A 13,744-nucleotide genomic window follows, 5' to 3' on the forward strand; every position below is an offset into this window, starting at 1 on the left:
CTTCATTTGTTTTGTATTTTCTTTTTGATTGTGATGATACACGTAAGAGTTACAATCAACAAAGCTGAATAGTGTTTAGCAAAAAAAAAGTAAAGCGGAATAATTTTATGGCTTAACTTTCACCAACCTTTTAGCAAAAAAAAAAAAAAAAGAAGAAGAAGAAACAACTTTGACCAAATTGCTTCCGAGTTTTGGTCGGGCTGCACCAATATTAGGTCACGTGTACACCTAAATATTCAAAATAGTATTTTAAATTTAGTGGCACCATATGTAATAATAATAGAACACTGACCGTTGACAAAAAGAAAATAATAGAACACTGACCATATGTAAGAACACCGTATATGTGTTTTTCGAAGGTAATATTTTTAATTTCTTGGCTTTGTATGCGCCTAGATATGAAATTTGTTAGCATGTACATGTGTACACATGTGCAGATGTGAAAATGGATATAATTTTTTTGGCATTACTTTAATTGTTTAAGGAAATTGAAGCCGGATTGAAATCAATTCACATACCTATCAAATCGTAGACTTTTCAACGATTTTGATCGACCCTATATTAACAGATTTTGACAAATTTTATACCAGTCAGATCATGATGTTTTGCTTACGTTGTTCAGTTTTGTTTACCGAAAACATGGTTTAAATTGGGCTTTATGTCATGTTTAATATGGTGGACAATCTAAATTCAGAAGGGTGTACCTCAAATTTCTATATAGCGATATCGTTGTCTTTGTCCGTTACTATTTATATCTCTACTAAAGGAAATTCTAGAAGGTAGAAATATAAAAATGTTTCCACATAAAACAACACGTGGAGGACACCGGTTGGGTCTTGGGGTTAAGACCCACCGGGGTTAAGACCCACCATAACAAAAAAGGAGAATTTATGAACGAGGCTAATGATACCGACAGGTAGACAAGGCTCGTAGGGTTCACAGGTAACACAGCGTATAAAAAAAGTTTAAGTTAGTATTAAAATATAATGTCATACTTATATGATTGCAAGCATGATTAGATAAAACATAGGGATGGGCATTTTATCTGATATCGGAAGTCGCGCCCGAAACCGATCTGAAAAACCCGAACCGAAATCCTAACCAAAATAACAAAATACCCGAATAAATATTGATTTAAGAGAGATTGAATATTCGAACCCGAACGGATAATACCCGAACCCGAACGGATAATACCTGAACCCGAATGGATATCCGAAGGTAACCGTACATATATATACTTACCCGTATATTTATAATTTTCATCTCGGTGTCAAAATAAGTTGTAGCTCATGAGCTAGCTCAGCTCAGCTAAGCTTATTTTTTCATGAGTATGATCTCTATATTTTAAGCTCAATTAATAAATGAGTTTATTGATCGAACTTAAAAAAGATTACGAGTTATATGAACGATCTTTAATGAACATGAGTTAACTCATGAGCTTATTCAATTAATACTTATAATTAATATATATATATATATATATATATATGGATACCTTCTATTTTTTATGGAAAAGATAATTTCTACATTTATCATATTTATCTTTTAAAATTAAAATGTCAAATATACATAAGTAATATATGAATAAAAAATATTGGACCATTGGTTTTGGCATTTTGCTTTAATTTAATTTATTTTAGGAGTTCAACTTTTTATTTTTGTTTGTTTTTTTAGTATTTAATATTTATGTTTTGGATTTTTTAATATTTAAATTTGAATAATATTATAGAAGTTATTTTATCACTATTTAATTTAATTTTTTTTTGTTAGTTCATGAGTTAGCTCATTTAACTCATGATTTAGATGATCTGAGTTCGAGCTTATATATTGAAGCTCATATAATAAATGAACTGAGTTGAACTAGCTCATGAAAGACACGAACTAGCTATGAGACGAGCTGAGCTGGGCGAGCTAGCTCATTTTGACACCCCTACTCATTTTATTTAAAATATTTATGTTGATGTCACACATACTTTAAAATTATATAATATACAATATTAATGCCGCACATACTTTAAAATTATATAATATACATATAATTACGGAGAAAAATGATTTGATATTCACTTACAATGAATATCAAGCTTTTTGTTTCATGTATTAACAAAAGTTACATCTAAATTCTAAAAATAATAGTCAAATGAATGTCTATTTATTTTTGAAATTTACTTCTAAATCTATTAATAATTCATTCTATTAAAAATAAAAAATCAGTTAATCGAAAACTAAATTTTTAAATACACGAACCTTAAAAAATGAAAAGTTATTTTTTTCTTTCAAAATCTAAATGTCCGAACCGAACCCGAAATAACCAAATCCGAACTAAAAATACTCGAACCCGATCCAAAGTTCAGAAATACTCGAACGGATATTATACTCCTATACCGAAATATCCGAAAATCTAAAATACTTAATCCAAACCCGAACGGATATTCGAACGCCCACCCCTATCAGACCGAGTCGTTAATCCCAATTCCTCAACTTTCCCCTCTTGTGTCTCTCGCACACAAAAGAAGAACGTCATATCCACACACACAAACAAATAACGTCATATCAACACACATATAATAAACAAAAAACTAAGTGAGGTTTGTGAGCTCTTTCAAATTACAACAGCAGGTTCAATGTTATTGGCATTGGTTCATTGTCGCCGCTTTTTATCTGGTGTTTCAGTTTCCTATATTGCGCTCCCAACTCGTAAGTGGCAAACAAAGAAAAGGACAATTATAATTATAATAACTACAACTATATGGACTGATTTTTTTTTTTTTTTTGAAACACAACTATATGGACTGATTATGATCAATAGATTAACAATAATTACAGCTCTATCAGAACAAGGTAGATATAGGGGAGGATGACTCACAATTCTACCACGTACAATTTACTAAAGTTAATATCAAGGTAACAAGAAAAATATTAATTCTTTGACTTGGAGTGCACAATGCTGCCGTCTATATGTGAGCTGGTTAATTTCGGCTCTGAACAGCTTCCAATACAAAATAAATAAACATGTATATAGTAGTATATAATTATATACATAAAACATAAAAAAGATATTTAATGATAAGGCTATGAACTCCTTGAAGACAATCTACAAACGAGGAAGAATCCAGAACTTCTTCAAATCTTTTTTTGAATATTGCCAATATCATTATTGATTTGTTTATTTTTCTGTTTTTGTATTTTTGTATTCTCTTGAATGAACTCAAGGCAAAACAAGTTGATGGGAATAGAGAAAAAGATTAGACATTAAGATAACTACCATATTGTTATTATCGGTTTATCCCCTAAGGATTAGGACTTTATACCTTGTATATAGACTACTTTGTACATCAATAAACATACACTTTGCATCCTATTTGCAACTTACGGTGTTATGGAAAGCTCTGCGTCAGATCTTCCATATACTCTTCATCTATAGAACAATTCGGGATCATTAATCCCTAATACCAATTTTCGAAAAAGTAAGAAATCTAAATTATAACATCTATATTCGGTCGAACGAATTTAATACCGATAGTTATATCTGGTCGAGAGGGCCATGACAGTTTTACCCGGTCCAAATGGTTATATTAATTAGGAGTTTATGATCAGGCTCTTATATTAATTAGTAGTTTATGATCAAGTTCTAATATCATATTAGATTCATGTTTATCATCTGTTTCTAACTTAAAATTAATAGGTGATAACTGGATTGTCTCCAACCCTTTTTATTTTAGTATTGGTCTTTTAAAATGTGTGATGCCAATATCATTATTGATTTGTTTATGATGCCAATACAATATTCCTATTAAAAGTATCTGAAGTTTGGGAGGTATTTGTAATTTGATATGTTTCGTCTGAATAATCAATTATCTGATCTGATTCGATTCGTAGACACCATCCAAAAAAATTTAGTTTTTGGACAGAATATACGATTCGATCCATAAAAACTAAAATAAATAAAAATAAAAATAATATAAAATGATAAATATTTTATTACAAAAATAAAAAATTGTTTACCTTTTGAAATTTAACTGATCTAATAAATTTAATAAATAAAAATACTGTAAAACTTATATAAAATATAATATATATATATATATAGCTTATATATATATATGTGTGTGTCTATAACGGATCAAATTAGTATTTGTGATTTTTTCGTGTCTTATAAATATTGCATATTATTGTTTGATTTGCTTCGTAAAATTACATATATCTGTAATTTTCTGTTCGAATCGAAACGAATGACGAATCAAATCAAGATTTATAGAATTTTTACTAGCTCTAGACCCTAATAATGGGAGAGTGGCCATTTTCTAATTGGATACTGTACCTTTGTTTGTGTCACCATGCAAAACGGCTGGATTTGCATCTCAACCAATAATTAATCACTTCCTTAAAGCCTAAAGACTACAACAGTTGAGGAACAAAGAAAAATGCTGAGTTTGGCCAAAACATATCTCTATTTATAATTACTTTGAAACCAATAAAATAATTAAAAGACACTTTAGGCCACTATATGGTGTGAATGAGCATGAAAATGTAGACCACGACACAGACCCCCAGAAAATAAGCTAGCCAATTTTTATATTGAAAGTTGTCACTTATCGGATTCAAGAAAAACTAAGGTACCCTGTACCCATATACTCGTTCCATAGTTGACCATAACTTAATATCATAAATAAACATTTTCATACATAAAACATTAGCTTTGGAGGATTTATAAACGGTATCACGAAAAGTTATTAAACTATATTACATATATGTTATACTAATCTAAATTAAAGCAACTGATATAATATTATTAAGTTTTATTTCTGATCGTCTAGAGTTGAGAACCCATCCATATACATACGTCGACTGTAATTAACTATCCATATAAAAGATGTATTATAGAGTTTTTCTGCGAAAAAGTGTTATAATAATAGTGTTTGTGAAGCTGTACCTTACTATACCTTTGAACTATTCATGGAATTAATCATTCAATTTTAAGTAAAAAGATAAAGTTACTAAGTGATTGATGTTTATCTCAAAAACTAGTTTGTCATACGTCAAAAACTTTTAGTGGTGGGGCTTATAAAAACTAACGCGTTTTGCCTAAAGCTAACAAAAGAGCAAGAGTAAAACAGAGAGAAAAAAACAAGAAGAAAAATAAATGGCAGGTCATGGATCATCTTGTGGAGCATGCAAGTTCCTAAGGAGGAAATGCAACATCGATTGCGTCTTCTCGCCTTACTTCAGCTACGAGCAAGCCTCATCTCATTTCGCAGCTGTCCACAAAGTCTTCGGCGCAAGTAATGTCTCAAAGCATTTGCTTAGTTTGCCTCTACATCAAAGAAGTGCCGCTGCGATCACTATCTCCTACGAGGCTCTCTCTCGCAAGTGTGATCCTGTTTATGGCTGCGTCGCTCACATCTTCGCTCTTCAGCAACAGGTCTCTCAAAAATTTGAACCCAATTTTTTTTAAGGTTTACGAAAAAAAAGCTGACAATGTTAGGGTTTTGGGGTTTAAGGTCATGACTTTGCAAGAGGAGATAGAGTTTCTAGGGACCCATATGGCGAACTTATCCAACACTACTCAGAGCAGGTCACAACCTACTGACATGCCCGAGTTTCTGAATCAGATGACCATGGACACGACGACAGGTTTCATCGACGAGACTGTTTTGAACAACGACGTTGGAAGAAACTGCATTGAAGGGTTCTTCACGAATCCGGAGGGAGTGCTCGTGAATCATCCATGGTTTCAGAACATGGATCACTACTACTACGCACCACAACATCAGATGTGAACTAAAATGTGATCAATCATTTATAAAATCCTGCGCCGTTTTTAACAGATGGCATGATAATCGGAAGTCTCTTATATTTTGGTCGCGTTATAGATTGTATGCATGCAGTATTTTAAGGGTTGTGTAGATCTTTGATTCCAGTTACAATTCGATTATAAGAAAAATATATGCATTTAGGTAATGTCACTTTCTAAGTCAATGGTATGAAGTTAGTGTTTCATGTGGGTCTTTGTAGAATGTTTGTTTAGCATTCGTCGGTTAAGTTCTAATTAATGTAATATATCAATTATAAGTATATTTTCTCACTGCTTCTCTTGTTGTATATGTGATTGGAGTTCGTTCACTTTATACTCAGTGTACGAAGGACTTAAGACTTAGGGCATGATTATCGCCAAAAACGTTTTCGAGTCCTTAATTTTTTTTTCTGATTTAAAAAAATAAAAATAAAATAAAAAATAAACCAATCATGAACTGTTACGTGTCAATAGAGTCCACAAACAATATAAAAACTCTGTAAAATATTTCTTATTTAGCGATAATTTATAAAGTTTTTTGCAAAAAAGATAGTAGGGCCCACGCCTAAAAACCTTCCTCCATCATTGATAATGTTGCTCTTACTGATGGGTTTTATTTGTAAAACCATGGCACTGTGGGTTTGATTTGTACATTATTTACGGCATTGTTGCTAGTGCTATTTTTAAGTTGAAACATTTTGGAGGAGCAGATTATTAAGTGCTGAGTATTCTTGTTACCTGGGCTTAAAATATCTACCTAGACCCATAAATAACACCAATGTATAATATTTAGTAACTCATTTAAGTCTAAATCACATTTGGCCCAAACGCCTCTATATTATTTTCAAATATTTTCCCCCAACAAACTCCTCTCTCTATATTGTTTTTTTCTCCTTGGCTGAAAAATGTATATATTCGCATAGAAGAACACTTACATTTAGCACATGTTTGCCTGTATATATTATATGGAACATGAAGGTAATAATAATACATTTCGATGTAATGTCTTTTCCAAAAACAGTGACAAGAGAAAAAATACAGGATGAGTGCAATGAATAAAGGTAATTAAGTGAAGGAATAAATAATGATAAAGTTATATTATATCTGGTTAGTTTTTGTTTTTATTTTAAGTTTGTGTGTGTTACCCTAAAATAATGTATAATTTCTCCACTTATTAAATCTGGCTGGTTACGTGAACACCAATCAAACATATAATGCAAACATTATCAAAAACAGTATTATAATTTTATAAAAATTAATAAATAGGTATTTTGTTCGCAATTGCAGACTTATAATTTATAAAAATTATAAATAGATGTACTATCAATTCAAAAATCATTAGAATAAATTATTTTCATATTTTGAAATATTTAATATTAATAAAATATTATTTTTATATACAAGACTTTTTATTTAATAAAATGTTTTATATTGTGTAAAATAAACTTGAAAAATTCATATATATATATATATGCATAAAATTATATACAAGGATTTATATTTATTTCAAATATTATGATGTAAATATTTCTAGATAACATAATATAAATCTCTTTAGATAATGATGATTATTCAAATTAATGAAATTCATTTTTAATTTATGAGTAATTATGTATTAGTAAAATCTAATCTACTTATTTATTAAAGATGATAAGATTTAAACGCTTAATGTGATAAACAAAAAAACACTTTGCAGAAATTATTAATATTTTCGAATTCTTTGCCAATGGTTTTGAGAAATGATCACAATGGATGATTCTGATTGTAAAAAAAATATCTTAAATATAGATGACTTATTCTATTTTAAATATATTAAAATAGAACCGGTTTAATATTACTAAATCAAATTACATTATATTAATATTATTAAAGTAAACAAATTTAAATATAAACATTGCAGTTATAATTTCTAACTATTTTCAAGATAATAATAATTATGATTATAATTTTTATTTATATAACTAATAATTGAGCATAAAATATAACTAAACCTAAAATTATAGAGAGTATGACAAATCAACAAATTTACTTCTCAAATAGTTTATATTATATTCTCAATGATACTTGATACTTGATCTTTGATCTTAGATTTAATATTGTAATAATTATTTGGATCATATTTTCAATAAAAATCAGAGAAACTGCTAAAATATTAGTCACCAAAATCATAAATTAAAATATAAAATAAACGTAATTATGATGCTAAAATATATTAATTGATGTTGTTCATTTCTATTTATTAATTAAATGTCATGCCCCCTGTTCTTGGTTTTCTCCCATGCTTACATATATCGTTGAATATGTTAGTGTTTATTAATTATCTTAAATATCACGATATATATATATATATATTAAAATAAAACTTTAAATAATAATATTAATTTATTAAACTAATGATTTATTATAAGTTATAGAAAAATAACAAGTAAGCAAATCCAGTTCTCGTTTAATAGTATAAATAACTTGATTTGTGTTTTAGAAAACAAACTTATAACTTTTGCTTTGTAGTTAAAGTCACTTCAGTTTGGTACTTGTACTCAATCTTGTTTTGTTTTCTTTCTCACACTGTCTCAAAACCGTAATATATAGACAAACTGTAGGTTGGATCTCTGAAATACGAGTCCTTCATAAAAATAATTGAATTTCAAGCAAAGATCTCCGCTTTTCATCCGTATAATACTCGTAAAATAATTACACGATATCATATTTAATAGCAGTACGCCATGTATCCAGTGTCGTATTAGCTCGATCATATATAATATGTAAATGATAAATTAATTTGATGGTCTACTGTCTTCATCACCTCTACAGCCACAATATATCCGAAGATTGGTGCATGTGTTTAGTCTATGAAAATAACATATTGTACTCTAAGTGTAACGTAAGAATATTTATAAACCATAAATTTTATGATATTACTAGGGATTATTGAAAACATCGACTTAACAACTTATTATTTTGTAAACTCGTGGAAAAACTTAGGTTACGTCTGGCATTAAGTTTAGCTACTATCGAATCAAAAGCTAGCCACCTAACTATTACACCTAAACATTTAACATATATAGATATACTGAGCGAAGACACAAGAGTAACTAAGGTAAAAGAGAACTTTCCCTATCAAAGTCTCTCCCTCTTTACTCATGGACTCGATGTAGCTTTCTCACATTCAATGCTTTAACCGTATTATACTCTCACACATATATGATATATGTATATGCGTCTCTCTTTATATATGAGTACGTGCGTATAAATCTACATACTTCTCTCCCACGAAAAAAAAAACTGTTGCTTCTTTCTGTTAGTATTATACACATATATTTTTGTGTTTGTAGACATGCGTCCATACGCGTGTGTGATGGAGAGAGGAAAATGCTTGATGTCGATGAAGCTTAGACCACTGGTGACGAGAGAAACTTCAGACGCGGCTTTGCTCTGGCCATTTGGGGAAGATAGAGCGTTTGCTGCGGTTGAGGAGTATGGCAGTGGAAATGGTTGCATGTGGCCGCCTAGGTCTTACTCGTGCAGCTTTTGCGGGAGAGAGTTCAAGTCAGCTCAAGCACTAGGTGGTCATATGAACGTTCATCGAAAGACAGAGCTCGTCTTAAACAACAATCTTTATCATCTTCATCAACTGATCAAAGCCATGCCTATTGATTATGAATCATCAACAGCCACAAAAAACAACATAGAGCTCACGGGGGATCGAAATTTCCTGTCCCAAGAAGTTTCAAGAAAGCCAATGGAACTAAGAGGGATATAAGTGATGTTGTTACTAGTAACGTTTTAGAAAACTTCTATGAAAAGACTAGAGCATTACAATAATGAAGTCAAGACTGATCTATCTGTAGGTCTAGTGAACTCCGAGTTCGATTCTCGGAGAAGCTACCATCAATGGATTTTCGTCGTCTAAGAAAGCCAAGACTGATGTTTCAAGATTGCCACTGATGTTAGGATTGGTCATTGGAGTATCCAAGATCAACAAACGGTCATCATGAGGAGCTGGGATCTTGAGCTACGGCTAGGAGCTCATCCGTCAAAGGTCAATTTGCTTAAGTATTATAATAATGACAAAGGGATGACAATAATAGTTAGTGGATTGCCCAAAAAGAAGTTTAATTGTCTGTAATTTCAAGGGGGAAAAGCAGCTTCTGTAGTGTTGTTTTGATATAGTAAGATTTTATTTTATACTGCGCGAAGACTTGAATCTATCTTATTAAAACAGAAATATTACAACTTCTTCTAGGTGAATTTTAAAGTTGGACCTTATATAATTAATGCTATATAATCTACTTATTATCAATCATTACCATAGTTTTTCACTTATTACCTATTATTATATTCATTACACATGTTTCCTATATTGCATATATTTTATTATAAGCTAGATACATCCACTAGCTATTTATACTATAAGATAGATTATTAATAATATATCTACTAACATATAATACTATACGATATTACTAATAATACAATATTTTTTGTATTCATTAACTTGCATCTATCAAATTAGAAATACTATGAAGACGACTAACTCTATACTTTGAACCTATAAACCATGATATACTAATTTATAACAAAAATGATATTACTGTTACAAATTAGTTTTTATAAAAAATTATTTATAGCAGTAATTTGTTATATAAGATAAATTTAATCAAGACCTAAATCTTTTTTTTTTACTGTTCAGAAAAAAAAGAAACCTACGAATATATACCATTAAGTTAGCCAAAAATCTTTCGAATAAATAGTAAATCTCATCAACCCATAAAAAATGAATTAAAAATATAACAAAAGATATTATGTTTGAAATTTAGCTCACTCGGTCGGGTATAAATCTGTTCATTTCATGTATGAGTTCTTCGAGTTCTCAACATTTGGATCTAAGTAGGTATTTGATTTTTTTTTCTCCGGATCGATTTTTTTGGTTCCGGATCATTCTAATTTTTTTTATATTATAAATCTTAAATAATATACAACATGTATATAAAATATGTGAATCGAAAGATAAATCCGCGCAGGCGCGCGGATCATGATCTAGTACATTAATATAAGACATTAAAAACTAAATAATAGTTTTAATGAAATTTGCCTTAATGAAATTAGAGACTAGACGTTGTCATATAATCATTTTCTTGGCTAACCCATATAAGCCTACGAGGAAATTAGAAAACAAGAACTTAATGTTAATTGTTTAATCTAGCAATAGTCAAAATTAAAGACCTATATCAATAAAATAGAGCTGATATCTACTATATCTTTTTTTCGAACACTTTTTTTTATATCTACTATATCTTATTGACGGGTTTTGCTTGCAGTAAGTAATAAATAAAGGAAAGGCAATCAATTTTACTATAAGCTTATAAAGGATGGCTACAGGACCTCAAATCTAAATTAATATTCTTACTTATATACATAACAGAGGTTAGCACATGGAAGTATAGGATAAGATTGTTTTCTCTTACTTTTTACTCTTTGCATGTTTGAAAATAGTAGGAGTTTGGAATTAATTTTATATTAGTTGGCTTTGTAATTATCCCTAGAAATCAATAGTACCTATAAATATTATATAACTGAATAAAACTACCAATGCGACGAACAAATACTGAACAGTAATAAATTTATCAATTTTCCTTGGTAACAGGGAAATGCTCTATCAAAGTATTAATGATCGAATTAAATAGAAATGCACTGAGCATATGGGCGAACAGAATTATTTGGTTCACACCAAATTTGCAGATCTGAACATATTACACAACACTGTTTGTATACATATATTTAGATTTGTAACTTGCAATTCTGATAAGGGTAAAAACTGATTGATCGAAGTGAAAGTGGTCTTTTCACATTTACAGCTCCTAATAAACATATACCAACGTTTGTTTATTGTACTTTTTGTCACTTTTTTTGTACTTTTACCTTTGTTTTTTGTCTGTTTTTTTTCAAGATAATTTTATAAAGTCTTATAACAAATATGATTTATTGAAACGTTTAGCGAGAAATAGAACTCACTTCTTCTAGTCTGCAGAGTCGTAACAAATATTATAAATTTTAACATCAGTCTGAAAGAACTCAAGAAACTTTTTAAGCAAAAAGAAAGAACTCAAGAACCTTGGATGCTTGGACTTTCAGTGTAATTTGTAACTAAAATTCAAATTTTGTATAAACATTGAATTAATTAAATTGAGTTGTTACTAACTGAAACCAACCACACTTACCATTAATTAGATACATATATAATAATTATAAATTAATCTGTTTCTTTCTGTAAGCTAAACCTTTCTGGGCCCAACATAAATTTAAAATTTTTGGGTAACTATAACCTAAGTATTGCAGGCTATTTGCAGCTCAACAATACCTTATCTCACTCTAAGAAAACCTTATTAGCTATAAATATAAGAAAATACACATAAAATTATCTCAATGATATATTTAACCTTGTGGTATACAAAGTGTAGCCTCTTGACTTTGTGGACGTTGCAACTGCCGAGTTTTCTGTAGGGAGAGAGAACACAAAATCCATAAATAAAATACCTTATCTCACTCTAAGTAAACCTTATTAGCTCTAAATATAATAAAACACACATAAAATTATCTCAATGATATATTTAACCTTGTGGTATACAAAGTGTAGCCTCTTGACTTTGTGGACGTTGCAACTGCCGAATTTTCTGTAGGGAGAGAGAACACAAAATCTATAAATAAAATTAAACAAACAGAAAAAAAAGAGAAAGAAAGAATGAAACCGATGATTATTAAAGAAAAACATAGTTTTAAATGGGAGAGGCAACAAATTTCAACGTTGCCTAAAAGAGGAAACCTCGTGAAATATGGCTTCTGACTTGGAATTACAAAGCATCGACACAAAACTGAATAAAGAAACAGATAATTAGAAAAAAATAAAATAAAGTCTCTGCTCTGCAACTGCAACTGATGAGAACAAAAAATAAAATAAAGTCTCTGGTCTTCAAAAAGACGTAAGAGGGATATAAAAAAGCGGGAGTAAAAGAATTTATGTCATAACTTGTAACCACCAGCTGTAACATCATTTCCTCTTTTGGAAATTCTGCTTCTGATTATTCAATGTGCTCTTCTCATTCTCATTCTCAATTTCATTTTATTTTTATTTTTTTTGCAATTTTTTTAACTCCATTTTATTTTTAATTCTGCTTCTTATTATTCAATGTGCTCGGTAAAATTCCATTTTTTATTAACTCTTTTTAAATTATTTTTTTCTTTTGAAAAGAGCCTTCTCTTTTTAAATTATTTCCTCTCACTTTATTTTCCTTGATCTTGAGAATAAACAATTAATGTAGAAAAATATGATTGAGTGAAAAAACGAGTATATTAGATACGTATTATAAGAAGTTTAAGATCAAAAATGACTTAATACATAATCTTAAAGTTAGAAGAATTTCTAGAAATCTGAATAGTTAAGCATAACCATGTTACATTTCAGAAATTATATTTCAATAGTTACCTTAAGAAGCTAATATCAATATTGTACCTCAAAGTTATTTTAGTGTATATGCATGCAACACCTACATACACAAACAAGTACAATGAGAACGCTATATCCTCTGTTGTCTTGATTTCCCTTTTAAGAAATTTAACTTGAAGTTGCACCATCCGTTATTCATTACACATCTATTCTTAAGAGGTCTTATGTACAATAGGAAAGTGAAAGGTTAGGGTGGCAAATAGGTGACTTCTTTAGTGTAAAAGAAGATAAGAGAGATCGGTTTCAAAGGAGAGCTCAGAATGCACATGCATGCTTGCATTCTCATTATTCATCAAAATTTATTTCTCTGGATGGCTCTTTTATTATGTTTCGTCTATTAGAGTTTCCTAATATAGTAACCTTTTATCTTCCTCTTGTTTCGATTTATTTTCTTTCTTCTTTTTGTGGCTCTTTGTTCTGCTTCACATGCACCTTCACAAACCGTGTGC

At 29.8% G+C, this 13,744-nt stretch overlaps 2 protein-coding genes across 2 annotated transcripts; both read left to right on the forward strand.

The window, feature by feature from the left end:
- Window positions 1–5,092: 5,092 nt before the first annotated feature.
- LOC108816567 (LOB domain-containing protein 33) lies at window positions 5,093–6,077 on the forward strand. The gene is made up of 2 exons (XM_018589135.2): window positions 5,093–5,422; window positions 5,502–6,077. The coding sequence occupies exons 1-2, from the start codon at window positions 5,144–5,146 to the stop codon at window positions 5,778–5,780; spliced, it is 558 nt and encodes a 185-aa protein (XP_018444637.1). The 5' UTR covers window positions 5,093–5,143; the 3' UTR covers window positions 5,781–6,077.
- Window positions 6,078–9,128: 3,051 nt separating this feature from the next.
- Window positions 9,129–9,920, forward strand: LOC108815270 (probable transcriptional regulator RABBIT EARS). The gene is given in 6 exon segments (XM_018587914.2): window positions 9,129–9,378; window positions 9,381–9,583; window positions 9,585–9,676; window positions 9,678–9,771; window positions 9,773–9,796; window positions 9,798–9,920. Coding segments are annotated over 6 exon segments (786 nt in total).
- The last annotated feature ends 3,824 nt before the right edge of the window (window positions 9,921–13,744 follow it).

The sequence above is a fragment of the Raphanus sativus genome, chromosome 7 (assembly GCF_000801105.2).
Source record: "Raphanus sativus cultivar WK10039 chromosome 7, ASM80110v3, whole genome shotgun sequence".
NCBI lineage: Eukaryota > Viridiplantae > Streptophyta > Magnoliopsida > Brassicales > Brassicaceae > Raphanus > Raphanus sativus.

What these genes read in the sequence shown, in the direction of transcription:
- LOC108816567 (XM_018589135.2), top strand. Translation starts at nt 5,144, where the DNA reads ATGGCAGGTCATGGATCATCTTGTGGAGCATGCAAGTTCCTAAGGAGG. An exon ending in TCTTCGCTCTTCAGCAACAG is followed by an intron (nt 5,423 to 5,501) that starts GTCTCTCAAAAA and finishes TTGGGGTTTAAG; the next exon opens with GTCATGACTTTGCAAGAGGA.